The following is a 14,909-nucleotide window of genomic DNA, read 5'->3' on the forward strand; positions in this document are numbered from 1 at the left end:
CTTAAAAAAAACATTGGGTCAAACACCTATCAGAGACACACTAGCTTCAGTGGCATTACCACAGGGCCAGTGAAAATACTGCAAATGGTAAAAGACTTATCATAAGCTCCTCTGTATATCCCTCTCGTAAAGCAGCATCTGCATAGTCCTAGGAGATGGACCATATGCTCTACGGCTTCTGCCACTGAGCTTAGCAGCTAGACAAGGCTCTGTAATGGGGTGCTCACTCTTTTGACAACCAGCTTATTTGGAAATCTGATCATATTCCACTTCCTCCCTGCTGCACCCCATCCTGCAGCCCAGGGTGGGCTCCCCTTGAGAAAACCACCTTCCAATTCCTCTTGCCATTAGAAAGGCTTAGGACAGCGCGTCCCCTATGCTTGTGCCACAAGGACGATGGTACCAGCAGAGCATTGTGTTATTTTTCTCTAGCCAGGCTCCCTCCACAACTTGCTTCACACCAGCAGCCCTTTTATCCCAAGCTCCAGTTTCAATGCAAGGGAGAGTGAAACAGGTGTGTGGAGTTCTGACAAACTCGATTATTCTGTAACGTCTGCCACACATGCAGAAGAAAAAAAGTCACCGTGTTTGTATCAAGTCTTGCATCCCAAAGTGCTTTACAGCTTGATACACACCCCCAGGAAATACCCTCCCTTCTGAGGGGAAAGGTAGCAGCTAACTGGCACATAAATACTACACAAGAGTGGGAGGAGGGGGGAGTATTTTGAGTCAAGGACACTCCTTTTTAAAAAAGCACAGTATCTTAGTATGTCTATTATGGCAGCACCATTAGGCCCGAAGTGGGGATGAGGGCCCAGCTATGCTGAGCTGACAGTACCTGACTGAAGAGTGAACCATTTCAATGAGCTGTGTGAATCCACTAGGCAGCCTCCCCCAGACACCCAGGCCCACAACGGGTGCTCATCTGCTCCATAATGTTCTTCGTCTCCAACTGAGAACATGCCTAGGGAAGATTGGATGGGCGTCTCCGGGAAGGGGCTGGTGGAGAACGGAGGCTTTTTATGGGCCTCCTTTAAGTCAATGTTCGTCCACTGCAGCTCTGCAGGATGGGGATCCTGGTCAGCAGGCGACTCGGATTTTTCGGCACCAGCCTTCTCCCCGCTGCCTGAAGCTGGGCTGGCTTCTTCAGGAGCAGAGTCCTGAGGAGCCACAGCCACGTTTGCACTCGCTTCTGCTGGCTGGCTTCCCACGTTGTTACCATTGACGCTAGCTGGCGCGCCCAACAAGGGCATGTCGGCGAGATCTGGGTGTACCTGCAGGCTCTCAGTATCAGAGGAAGTGTCCGTGTCGCTCTGAGCGATCAAATTCATTTGCTCCCTAACGTCATCACTGAAGAAACAGCCAGCGCTTGAGGACAAACAGACAAATAACCCATCAGCCATCGTTCCCAGAATTTTCAGCTGGCACAGCACCATAGAAAAGACCAAAGACAGACAGACAGAAATGGCTACACAGTTTCCTGCTAATACACAAAGGCTGTGTCTAGACTGGCAAGTTTTTCCACAAAATCAAATGATTTTGTGGAAAAACTTGCCAGCTGTCTACACTGGCCGCTTGAATTTCTGGAAAAGCACTGAAGATCTCATGTAAGATCGTCAGTGATTTTCTGGAAAAACTATGCTGCTCCCGTTTGGGCAAAAGTCTTTTTCCGAAAGACTTTTGCCCAAAAGGGCCAGTGTAAACAGCACAGTAGTGAAAATGGCAATTGGGGCTTTTTTTGCAGAAAACCGCGTCTAGATTGGCCACGGAGGCTTTTCCACAAAAAGTGCTTTTGCGGAAAAGCATCCTGCCAATCTAGACGTGCTTTTCCGAAAATGCTTTTAACGGAAAACTTTTCTGTTAAAAGAATTTTCGGAAATTCATGCCAGTCTAGCCGTAGCCCTATTGTGCAGCCAATGATCCTGGTTGTTTTAAAAGGATTTCCCTTTTAAACATGTAAAGCCACGTTTCGAGCTCTCTTCCTTTTCAGTTAAACCTTGACCATAAATGGTTCTTCCTAATTTTTTCAGGAAGAACGGCTCTTGTGCAAGAGGGGGCTTTTGCGCAAAAAGGAGCCATCTACACAGCTCCTTTTTTTGCGCAAAAGCGGCTGCTCATTAATTATGCAAATGAAGTGCATTGCTCTTCCATGCCATGCTTCATTTGCATAACTACAGTTTAGCCATAGCCTCAGAGATGGATTTTGTTTGGCAACAAGACATTCTGATTCCTAGGGCTTAGCACATGGCTTCTACTGTGTTCCTAGCATGCTCTGTGTGGCCGATAGGCCAACTCTCATCAGGGAGCCATTTGTTTATCCTCTCTGAGAAAGTGGCAAGATGCCACACGAGTGACACCCAAGAGGAAGATAATTGTTAAGCGGAGAAAACACCTCCAGGATATCTGGCAGGTAACTTTTCATCCTATGACAGCCTGGATCCTGAAATCTGATGGCAAATCCCAGCTCAATCCTGGAAATCTGCTCTGAGTTCTCAAGTCGGAACACTGCCTCCCTCCCCAGAGAACAAAAGTTTGCTGCTCACTGCATTTTTATTGGGGTTGGGGGAGCGAAGGGGGGGAGAGAGGGGAAAAAGAGACAAATAGACTTCAGCACCTGGCGAGAAGCAGAAGTCATATGGGATTTGTTCAAGGTCACAGTGAGGGGCCCTGAACAAACTGGACCGACTGTGTTCGCAGAAAGACTCCTCCCATGCCCTGGCAGCAGCAAAATCTGATGTTGCGGAGGGCTTTTGGACGCTACCTGAGCAGACTGGTCGAGCTGCCGGTCTGAGACCTATCGCTGTCTCTGGCAGAGACAATCGCCTTCCAGGTCTTCCCGCTGAGCTCACTTGGTGTCACGCCTTGCCGGAAATAAACAGCTCGATCCTCGGAGCCAATTCCCCAGACCTAGGGGAAAAAGGGGCCTTGAGGAGAATGTCTGTGTGTCCTAAAGGGGTGAACGGCACGGAACGCAGCTACAACAGGGGAGCAAGAAAGGGGTCAGGTCCTGAGCCAGAGGTTTTCGGGGTTCATCTCGAGTGCTGGTATTTTAGGTGTGGTGCATTGTTCCTGTTGATTGGTGGGGGAGGGGTACTGGCACTCAGGCGTCAGATGCGAGGCAGGTTCACTGAATGCTCTCGCACTACAACATCCAGTACCTCATGGCTTCTGGCAGTGCAGGCAACTGGGCCCTGGTTGGGCTGACCATCCTGGTGCCCTCCCAAGTGTATTCTGACTGCAAAGCTGTGCAGTGATCACAGGGAAGGAGTCTACACATGCTCATGTATTCACACAATCGGCATCCTGCTGCCTTACCTGGTCATTTAAGCCTACGTTTACCATCATCATTTCTCCAACCATTTCGATCCAGCTGGTGCCACACGGATTGTGCGAGTTCACACCTCTTCGGAACCACACCTGTCAAGTGAAAATCCACGTCCTCAAGTACTGTGCTGGCAGGGCAAGAGCAAAGGCTGGCAGTCAGGGCTCTTGAAGCTCAGGCTCAGTTCTGCCATAGACAGGCCACATGGCCTTGGATAACCAATCATCAGTGTCTTTGGTCTGAGGCATCCAAAGCATCTGCAAGCCTCAATTAAGCCTCAAAACAATCCCAGGAAACAGGTAGCCTGTGTCATGCTCATTTTGCGCCTAGGGAAACTGAGGCACCGAGCCATTAAGAGACTTGCCTGTGGTCATACAGCAAGTCAGTGGCACAGTTGGGAATAGAACTCCAAATGCCTGACTCCCCAAGCTGCACTTTCACTCCCCTTGTGACAGCACAGCATACACTGGCATGCACCTCAGTTATTCAGAGTAGCTTTGACAATCCTAGCCTAAAAAGAGGCCTAAGAGACTTATGTACCTAAAATCCCATCGGTGATTGGTTTCCTAACCCCCCTTAGCTTCCTTCAAAATCCCAGCAACTGTTGTTACTGGCTAACTCTTTCAAAAGCTACTAACACACAGTGTTAACTTTAATATTAAAAAGCTGGTCAAGGAATGAGAGAGCAAAGGTCAGATTCTCATTTGCACTCTGGCCCTGTCACTTCATTCTGGCAGTGCAAGCAGGTCTCACATGGGGAAGAAATGTAACCTACATCCACTTTAAGGTCTCTAAGGCTATGTCTGCATTGCAGCGCTACTTCGAGATACAGAGACATCCTGAAATAGCTATTTTGAATCTTTTGAGCGTACATGTTATTTCAAAATATAATGGGCTCGCTATTCCGACGTCCCTGTTCCACGAGGAGTAAGGGACGTTTCGGAGTAGCAATTTATTTTGAAATAAGTGCTGTGTACATAGCGCCACATTTCAAAATAAGTTATTTTGAAATAACATTGAACTAAGATACGTAATTTGCATAGCTCAAATTGTGTCTCTTATTTCGACCTACCGTGCAGGGTAGACACACCCTAACAGGGCCTGGATGGTGTAAATGGGTCAGAATGTAAATGTAGCAGTTCTATAATCTCTGTAAGGAGAACTCCTCTGAGAAGTTAGAGATAGAACAGCCAACAAGGGTGAACCAGCCAGCTCCCCATTCCCTCCCCCTGAGACTAAACATTTTTCTGGCACATAGGGAAATTCCCTCTTTTACATCTCAACTGTAGGATGGCTTTTATCACACCCTGGCTCCTAGTTAGCATGTCTGCCTCTGAGTCTCCTCCCCAAGCTTTTCAAGGACTTTAGATATATTATACAGGTTGGACCTCCCTGAGTGGTCCTGGACAAGGGAATTTTCTGGACCAGAGAAGGTCTGGCAGGTGGGAGGGGGAGATGACATCAGCGTCTCTGCTGGCCCCTCCCCAGTTACCTAGCACTACTACTGTTGCCCTGTGGGCGCTTGCAACCCCAGCCGCCCTGCCTGCACTCATGGCCTTACCACCTGTGGGTTCTGCAGCCCTTTTTGGCCACACTGGCTGTCGGCTCAGGGGCCCTCCCGCCCAGAAGGTTCCAGCGCCCCCATCGGCTTCTCAACCTGGCAGACTGCAAGGTCTGGTGTCCTTTGGGCTCCGCTGCCCCACTGGCCCCACCAAACTGGCTCTACTCCCAGCCACCAGGATGGATGTTGCTGGACCAGAGAGTCCTGGACCACAGAGGATCGACTTGTATTAAGTCCAGTTGGAATAGAATGTTTACTTTCAAAGCTGACTTGTTAAATTAGTGGTTGGATTTTTAAAGAATCAAAACAAGCCATGTATTTAATCTCTTACTTGATCAGAGTGGCTCTCATTCTTTCACCAAACAAACTGCAGAGGATTTTCCAGTTACACTGGTAAGCTATAGCAGTTTAACTATGGCAGTGTAACAGTATGTGATGTCACAAGGTCAGGCCAGAGAGTTGCTACAGAGTGGGGAAAGGGCAGCCCAAAACAGATAAAAGGCTGCTAATTAGAAGTGGAAGGCAGCAGGACAATTAGGAGCAGCTGGCAGGGAGCTGGCCCAGGTAGACTGGGACCAACTGACTCCACTTCAGGCCTACTGGAGGCCTTTAAAAGCCCCCTAGTTAGAAGGGGGGAATGAGAGTGAGAGGACAGAGAGGCAGAGGACAGGACATTGGACTGAGAGAAATACAACAAGGCTGCGTCTAGACTGGCAAATTTTTCCGCTTAAAACTTGCCAGCTGTCTACACTGGCCGCTTGAATTTGCGCAAGAACACTGATGATCTCATGTAAGATTGTCAGTGTTCTTGCGCAAATACTATAATGCTCCCGCTCGGGAAAAAGCCCTCTTGCAAAAATACTTTTGCACAAGAGGGCCAGTGTAGACAGGTAAAAACTGTTTTGCACAAAAAAGCCCCGATGGCTAAAATGGTGATCAGGGCTTTCTTGCGCAAAACCGCGTCTAGATTGGCACGGACGCTTTTCCACAAAAAGTGCTTTTGCGCAAAAGCATCCGTGCCAATCTAGATGCTCTTTTCCCCAAATGCTTTTAATGGAAAATCATGCCAGTCTAGACGCAGTCCAAGAGTTAGAAACAAAGCACTAGCAGTTACAGCACTAGAGATAGCAGGGAGGAAGTCCCAGGAGGAGTGGCTGGGCTCTCTACCCCAGAAACCAGCTGTAAGCCCCAACCTCTAGCAAAGGGGGAGGGCTGCCGGCCCAAAGACTAGCCAGGGAAAGAGGGACCCTTGCCACGGTTGGCACTCTCATTCCAGAATAAGAGCGGCTTCCCTGGTCTTAATTTAAATCACTTCCAAGAGAACATAAACAAACCTGGGAAAAGATACTCATATTGGAATAAGAGCGTCCATACCGGGAGTCACACTGGTATAACTATAGCGCTTTAAATTCATCCCCTATATTATACAAGTATAACGTCCCTGTGTAGATGAGCCTTAAGATGTACATTCTATTGCTAATAAGGGACCTCATGTTTGTTATTTGCCTTCAATAAAGTTATCAAAAAAGCCCTGGAAACTACTGATATTCAGTAAGAACCTGGGATAATTATACTATTAATGCTTGGAATCAGTGAATCTTTTCCAAGTTCAGCAGAGATTTGTTATCAGTCAGCCATGACTATAATGTAGGTCAAGAGGGATTATTGTCATCAGAATAATAGATTACGTGGGCTATTGCACAGAGACAAGAAAATTGTAAACTCATGGAGCAAACACACACACAGAGGCATTGTAGATAAGAAGCCAAGACTGACCAGATATTTAGGTTTTGTTTTGTTATTGAGTATAAAGCAGGGACTGAAGATTACTTTGGTCCCATAGTTAGGATTTGCTGTATCCTGTCCTGCATCAGAAAGCACTACTAGATTGAGGGACTGGTGACCTTTATAGGGTCAACTATTTTGCTAATAACCAGGTTTAGTAATACACAGTAGACTTTATCACCCAGGGCTAGAAACCAAAATGCTTTAGTTATTCTGACTACCGAACTTGCCTATTTCACCATGTGCTGGGGCTATAAACTGTTTGGCTACGTCTACACCGGCGGTTTCTTGCACAAGAACAGCTGTTCTTGCGCAAAAACTTGCCAGGTGTCTACACTGCTCGTGCGTTCTTGCGCAAGTAAATTTACAGTCTGGCATCAGAAAACAGGGCTTTTGCCAGAAGAGTTATTCCTCTCCCCACGAGAAATAAGCCCCTTGCGCAAGAGGGCAGTGTAGACAGGCAATATGAATTTCTTGTGCAAGAAACCTCTATGGCTAAAATGGCCATCAGAGCTTTCTTGTGCAAGAAAGCATCCACGCTGCCATAGATGCTCTTGCGCAAAAGCACATGCCAGTGTAGATGCGCTCTTGTGGAAGACTTTTTGCGCAAGAACTCTTCCACAAAACAGTTCTTGCGCAAGAAGCTGCCAGCGTAGACATAGCCTAGGGCAAAAAGGCATTTGGGTTTTGGGGCTGGTACATTTTTCTGAGTTTTGATGCCCTGATCAGGGCTACAGATGATCAAAATGCCTGTGTGAAATAAGCAATTTTCACTCTTTCCACAGGGTGCAAACCCATCGTGGCCGGACATCTCTCACTCTAGGCCTGTCTGCATTCTTCACTGCAAATCCAGTGAAACTTCCTCTGACACTTTGCTGTTGCTTGACTTGAGGTTGGCCCATTGTAGCGTTATTCCAAACTATGACAGCAGCGTCTATTGAGTGGGAACTCCTGTCTGTACTTGGAGAGTGGCTGAGCAGCCTTCTCACACACACCTGTGTCTCTCAGGCTTGGTCTACACCAGGCCAGGAAGGGCGGCTTAAGGTATGCAACGCCAGCTACATAAAATACATAGCTGGAGTTGACTTCCCTTAAGCTGAGTCTTGGCAGCGTCCACATAGCGTACAGGCATCAGCAGGAGCTGCCCTCAGTATTCGATTTATGGGTCTGTACTAGACCCACTACATGAAATGCCAGAAGATCAACCTCTGGAGCGTTGATCTGCCAGTAAGTATAGATGGGCTCCCAGTGCTCCTGCCATTCAGAGCCACAAAACACCCCTGCAGTGGAGGGGAGGGGAACTGGAATTCATCCAGCAAAGGGAGTGAGAGCTTCCAAACCAATGACATGTCATACACTTGCCCACAAGATCATCATCCTGTAAACATACAGAAGAGAAGAGAACCAGAAATGTAGCTCAAGGCCTCTTACTTTTCTGTCTTTAGTAACTGCCCACACCACATTTACGCCAACAGAGACATGCAGGATCCCATTTTCAGAGCTTGGGGGTTCCACAAGTGTCCAAGAAACTCCTGCCAAATAAACAAAACAAGGAGTCATTGTTCCTTAGACTCTGAGTTCTCTACAAATCAAAGCGACCTCCCTGCATGACATGACAGGGGTTTACCTTGAGGGTTATTTCTATCAATCCCTTCTCTCACAATAGCTTGCCCCTCCCAAAGAGTTGCCCACAGGAGGTCATATGGTCCACAGCTGATCTGTACTGCTTCTCCGGGGGTGGCTATAAAGGACCATGAGGAGCCTTCTGGATTGTGGTGGCACACGTCTTCTCTATACCATACCTAGGACAGACACACAAGCCTTAGAAACATGCCATCCTAATATAAACCATCAGGACTTTTTGGGCAAACCCCTGGCTGGCCTAATGGAAAGGAGAGAGTCATTCTTCTCCAGCCAAAGCTCCTTTCATAGAATTTGCACTCTCACCTTTAAGTGGCATTAGTTGAGTAGATTATACAGCTGCAAACCATTTCCATGTGTAGCAAGGGAGGCGGCTTTTCTATAGACTAGCTTTTATGATGCATGACAATTTGGCCTGGGCCCATGATCTCTTGCTATGTGAGCTGTGTCTATTTCAACATTCAGTGCCGTTAAATTTGATTCAAGACATGTTAAGGGGGGAGGGATAGCTCAATGGTTTGAGCGCTGGCCTGCTTAAACCCAGGATTGTGAGTTCAATCCTTGAGGAGGTCATTTGGGGCAAAAATTTGTCAAGGATGGTGCTTGGTCCTGCTGTGAAAGCAGGGGACTGGATTTAATGACCTTTCAAGGTCCCTTCCAGTTCTAGGAGGTAATCTCCTTGAATTTAAATAAACTAAGAAAGAACCACTGAACCGCACGCTAAGAATCCTTCATCTTCAGGAAAATATACAGCATTCACATGACTACACCACACTCAGTCACCACTACTGATAAAAGTCACGACCTGACAATGAGCTATACATGCTGATAGACACCATCTGTCTAAGGGCCAATACCTCACCTCTTGTGCGGGTGCCCAATTCAGCATTCAGACATAGCAGAGAGGACATGCCACTTTCAGGGTTTTGTACTTGCCAGTGCTGTTCTCTCAGATAAGCATTTCTGCAGGTTATGCTTATCAGCTAGTTGACTCCTCAACTTCTCCTTCACATCCCTGGTTGATACGCTCTCCTCCTTGTGGAGGCAGTGGGCACTACAGCCCCACAACAGTTTGCTTTGGCAGAACTTCCATTGGGGAGGTACCCAAAGCACTGTACAATGTTAAAGAACCCTGTAAGGCAGGGAGCTATCATTCACCCATGGAGAAACTGAGGCATGGGAGGCTTGGGGGTTTTAAGCAACTTGCCCAACACTACGCAGCCAGTCAGTGGTAAAATGCAAATAGACCTTAGGAATGAACATTGGTTGTAGCCACTAGACTATACTCTCTCTCTCTCAAAACACAGTTAATTCTAGACTTGTTAGACACAAGTCAGAGACTGTCCATGGCTAGAAGGAAGGCAGCCCAGACATGAAGGATGGAGTCCTTAAAGAATGGGGAAGGAAAAGACAGACTTCACCATGGGCCTAAGAAAAGGATGGGAGAGGCATATTTTTGTGGCACTGAATATTATACAGGCAGTCCCCGAGTTACACGGATCCGACTTATGTCGGATCCGCAGTTACGAACGGGGCCCTCCCTCTCCCTGGTCTCCAGCAGACCAGGGAGAGGAAGCAAAGCAGCGGAACACGCGGGCAGCGGACAGCCCAGACGCGTCTGGGCTGTCCGCAGACTGCGTGCTCTGCGGCTTTGCTCTGCTTTGCTCCCCGTCCCCCTGGTCTGCAGACCAGGGGGACGGGGAGCAAAGCAGAGTCTGGGCTGTCCCGCTGCCCCCGTGCTCCGCGGCTTTGCTCCGGACGCCTGTGGTACAGCAGCTGGGGTGCTGCCGGTTGGTCCCGTAGCGCCGCTCTGGGCGCTACTGGACCAACCCAGCAGCACCCCAGCTGCTCTGCCCCAGGCGTCCCCAAGTCAGCCGCTGCTGAAACTGACCAGTGGCTGACTACAGGAAGCCCCTGCCCCGGGCTTCCTGGAATCAGCCGCTGATCAGTTTCAGCAGCAGCTGACTTGGGGATGCCTGGGGTTCTTAAGTTGAATCTGTATGTAAGTCAGAACTGGCGTCCAGATTCAGCCGCTGTTGAAACTGATCAGTTTCAGCAGCGGCTGAATCTGGACGCCAGTTCCGACTTACATACAGATTCAACTTAAGAACAAACCTACAGTCCCTATCTTGTACGTAACCCGGGGACTGCCTGTAATGTAAAACCTCACAAGGGCTGGATTCCAAAGTTACCTTACCGCCAGCTCAGGAGGGTTCACTGTTTCCAACAAGCTGAATTCTTCCCTTTCCCTGTTCATTGCAAGCAAGGTCAAGAACGTAAGAATGGCCGCACTGCTTCAGACCAAAGGTCCATCTAGCCCAGGGGTTTTCAAACTGGATTTCTCATGACCCAGCTGAAGAAAATTGTTGATGCCCATGACCCACCATAATTTGACTAGAGTGGAGTGGAGCTGAGGATGAGGACTCTGAGCTGTAGGAAGGGGCTCCAGCTTTGTGGGGGTGTCAGGGCTGGGGCAGAGGGGACTTTCCTTGAGCAGCTCCTGGCCAGCAGTGCAACGGGGGTGCTGAGGCAGCTTCCTGCCTCTCCCAACACTGCAGAACATGCTGTGCCCCAGAAGCAGCTGGCAGCAGGTTCCCAGCCAGAGGGAGTGTGGAGCTAGTGCTCAGGGCAGGGGTAGTACACTCCCCTCCCTCCACCTAGGAGCCAGGCCTATTGCCGGCTGCTTCTGGGGCGCAGCATGGTCTGCAGTGCCAGGACAGGCAGGTAGCTGCCTTAGCACCCCCACTGGTCATCTGATCACCCAGCAGCAGTGAGATCCAGTGCCTGACATTCCATGACCCAGTATTGGGTTGCGACCCTTGGTTTGAAAATCACTGATCTAGCCTAGTATCCTGTTTTCTGAGACTGGTCAATGCTGAATACCCCAGAGGGAATGAACAGAACAGGCAACCATCAAGTGATCCATTCCCTGCCTCTCGTTCCCAGCTTCTGGCAAACAAGAGGCTAGGGAGGCCATCCCTGCCCGTCCTGGCTAATAGCCATTGATGGACCTATTCTCCATCAACTCATCTAGTTCTTTTTTGAACCCTGTTATAGTCTTGGCCTTCATGACATCTTCTGGCGAGGAGTTCCACAGGCTAACTGTGCGCTGTGTGAAAAAACAACAGCTTACTTTTGTCCATTTTAAATCCGCTGCCTGTTCATTTCATTTGGTGACCCCAATTCTTGAGTCATGAAAAGTGGAGCAAAATGGGATCCTCTGTATGGGTTCATTTTTCCCACACTGAAGAAACACACACCTATGACAGAGCACTTCTCAACTCTCTCTCTCTATTTTGATATTAATCTGCATTAATCAACAGCCTACTGCAGCATTTTATTTCCACGCCCCCTGTCAGACATGTCAAACAGCAAAGACAGCCAGCATAAGAAGGCCATGCTTTAGCTTGCAGAACATCTGTCTGGGTTTAAACACTGGGACTCACAGCTACTTAGCCAGTTGTGACCTGGCCTTCAAATAACCTCCATCCATGCAAACTCATCATCAGAAAAAAGCTCCTCACAGATCAGGACCCACCAGCTCAAAGTGCTTCCAGCCCCTGCCACAACGACAGATGCAACACCTGCAGACTTAACTCCACTGCTATGGGGATAAATACTACCCCTGCCACACACCTGTCAAGATGGAGGGTTCTTCATATGTCTTTCATATGTGGCGTACCTCATCCAACACACTAACGGCCTCAACGATGACGAAGTGGGCAAAACCAAACAATCAGAATACTCTCAAATGATCTCACCCAGAAAAACGATAAAAGAAAAAAAAAAAAGCCCCATCAAGGGTGTATACTTTTTGCAAAATGATCACGTCATATCTGCCCTCTTAGTCCTCCATCCTCAATGGAAACCTGCACAACACCTTCAAAAGACAAGCTAGGGAGCTCAATTTCATAACTTTGCTAGACAATAAAAACCATGGGTTCAGGGGATGTCTACACTGCCCATGTTACAGCGCTGTGGCAGCAACGCTGTGACTTGGGAAAGGTAGTTACTGGGGACAGCTCTCCCAGTGATAAAACAACCCCCACCCCGAAAGAGCAGTGGTAGCTCTATTGCGGGGAGTGTGACTTCCTGCAATAAAGCACTGTCTATATTGGTGCTTTTCTGGGCTACAAACTTTGTATCACTCAGGAGGGTGTTTTTTCACACCCCTGATCAACTAAAGCTTCAGCACTGAAAGTGACAGTAGAGACAGCCTTAATAAAGGCACTGGATTTATGCCCTAGTACAACAATCTGTAACCACTAACATCCTCTTTTTGTCTGATGACAGAGATTTTAATGGGTTCCTTCATCTTAGAATGGGTCTCTTAGAATGACTTCTGCTAAACTTTCTGTTCCAATTTGTATTTAGTTGTGACACTCAAAGTCCCAGCCTTGAAGAGGAGCCCTGGGAAGCAGGAAAGTTTGTCTCTCTCACTAACAGAAGGTAGCCCAATAAAAGATATTACCTCATCCACCTTGTCTCTCTAATACAGTGGTCCCCAACATGGTGCCCGTGGGGGCATTTGTGTGCACCCGCCAAGTGCTCGGGGCTGGCCTGGCCCTGGGTACGTGGCGCATGCATGGTGCCGGAGCCAGCCCTGGGCGCATGGCGCACGGTGAGTGCCGGCCCCGGGAGCACCTCGGATTGGCCGCTTGCGCTCTGGGCGCGTGGCGCTTGGAGGGAGCTCTGGCCCCGGGCGCGCGGCGCTTGGGGGGAGGCGCCGGCCCTGGGCACGCAGCGCTTGGGGGGGGTGTCGGCCCCGGGCGCGCAAGTGTCCCCGCCCTCTGGTGCCCGGCGGGCAAACGGCCATGCCCCCTGGCGCCCGGCAACCTCTAATACCTTGGGACCAACATGGCTACAAAACCACTGCAGATAAGGCACAGGCGCAGCCATGCACACACACAGAGAGAGAGTTATACCCTTCCTTGTAAGGACACCGCCCAGACGGATAGCCGGCCAACAGGCTCGTCTGTGATTTCCCATCCTCCAATGGAGATATCATTGAAAGGATCTGGCAACTGTTTGGGATCATCATGGGATGTTATCTGAAGTAAAGAGAATGAGAAAAATATTGAGAGCAGAAGAAGGGGGAGACCTGACCCCATAAACACCTGCTTGCTATTGGATGCGGTATCATAAGTCAGGGGCTTAGCTCATTTTCTAGCACAGTGTTTCTCAAGCTTTTTTTTTAATAAGGTACCCCTTTTTTAAAAAAAAATTATAAGTATCCCCACAACCTACAATTTTCAGACACAGAAATGCTTTTCTACCATTGCAACACATTTGTTTAAACAACTTAACTGTACCCAGGCAGGTGATGAAATTTTTGGGTGTAAAAAGTACAAACATAATAAAGTGCTGTAAAACTTAAAACAAAAATTCAGTTTTCTCAAATTTTAGTTGTGTTGACATACCCCCCAGACTTCTCTCAAGTACCCCTAAGGGTACTTGTACCACTGGTTGAGAAACACTGGTCTAGCAGACAAATCATTGTATCATAAAGCCACCAGCCTGATACCAAATGGTTAGGCATGGAAGATGGACTCCTCCTCTCATGAATGGCTGCTCCTTCAGACAGGTGGGGCCACATCTGTAGAGTAGCACAGAAGAAGCCTGCACACTCACTTCTTCCGCTATACCTGTACTATTGCTTTATATTAAGACTTTTGCTCCCGGACTTATCAATCCAGCATCTTGCACAATCATTACAGTCACTAAAATAAATCATCTGTGTTTTTGCACGTGCTCTCATTAGTGCATGTAAACAGCTATGACGTGCTAGTCGGGCAGCCAGCTAGTGAACTGACACCAAACGGCGGCCGCATGTTGGGAAAAATTCCATTGAAAAATTTCCATCCCATAGCATTAGCTGCCAGTCGACAAGTGACCAGAATTCCTCTCCCTACCCACGCCTGTGTGTGAGTACACAAGACTGGGGTATCACTTATGTTGATTTGCAGACAAAGATCTGAGGGTTATGCTGACGTCCTTCATGTCAGAAAAGAAAAAAAAAATCAAAGCTATAGTGGAATATTCAAAGGCACCCAAACTAAATCCCACTGAATTTCAATGGGGTTTGGGCACCTCATTTTCTTCTACTTCTTTGAAAAATTCCAGTCTTGAGTTTGTAACACTGGAGAGATACTAGATCAGCAGCTTCAGAGTCCAAGGTCCTGTCTTTGCAGACTACACATAGCCCTATGACGGCAGTGCAAATTCCCCACTCTCATGTCATCCCATCTTTCATATACCACTGGAGCTAATAAATAAAAAATAAATAAACACAGAAAGAGACCTTTGCCCAAGTGTCGCGTGACTTGTATCTCCTGTATCTGATCCACCTCCTACGTCGGACACAGGAATTCCATTTCTTATCTTTCGCGTAGGTAGCCGGGAAGTCAATGGCGTACGTCCAACCCTAAAAACAAAGGGTTCCTTTCATAAAGATTGGGAGCAGATGGTACATTAAATAGTAGTTCAGAACAATTCTGCACAAAGATCACTCCTACAAACATAACACAAATTACTTTGAACAAGCATAGAAGCTTTTATCCTCTAACTCCATAGACATTCATGAACAATGTTTCAACTCCT

General features: G+C 48.1%; 1 protein-coding gene across 1 annotated transcript in view; it reads right to left on the reverse strand.

Annotated features, from left to right (window-relative positions):
- Positions 1–14,909, reverse strand: part of TECPR1 (tectonin beta-propeller repeat containing 1) — a 52,221-nt gene that overhangs the window by 26,260 nt on the left and 11,052 nt on the right. Inside the window, exons 4-10 of the mRNA XM_075899519.2 lie at positions 14,611–14,733; positions 13,235–13,360; positions 8,296–8,470; positions 8,100–8,200; positions 3,316–3,417; positions 2,762–2,907; positions 839–1,368 (exon numbers count right to left, since the gene is read on the reverse strand). Coding sequence (XP_075755634.2) covers positions 839–1,368; positions 2,762–2,907; positions 3,316–3,417; positions 8,100–8,200; positions 8,296–8,470; positions 13,235–13,360; positions 14,611–14,733 — 1,303 coding nt within the window. The remainder of the gene's footprint in view (positions 1–838; positions 1,369–2,761; positions 2,908–3,315; positions 3,418–8,099; positions 8,201–8,295; positions 8,471–13,234; positions 13,361–14,610; positions 14,734–14,909) is intronic.

The sequence above is a fragment of the Pelodiscus sinensis genome, chromosome 15 (assembly GCF_052426305.1).
Source record: "Pelodiscus sinensis isolate ZL-2025 chromosome 15, ASM5242630v1, whole genome shotgun sequence".
In the NCBI taxonomy this organism is placed as follows: domain Eukaryota; kingdom Metazoa; phylum Chordata; order Testudines; family Trionychidae; genus Pelodiscus; species Pelodiscus sinensis.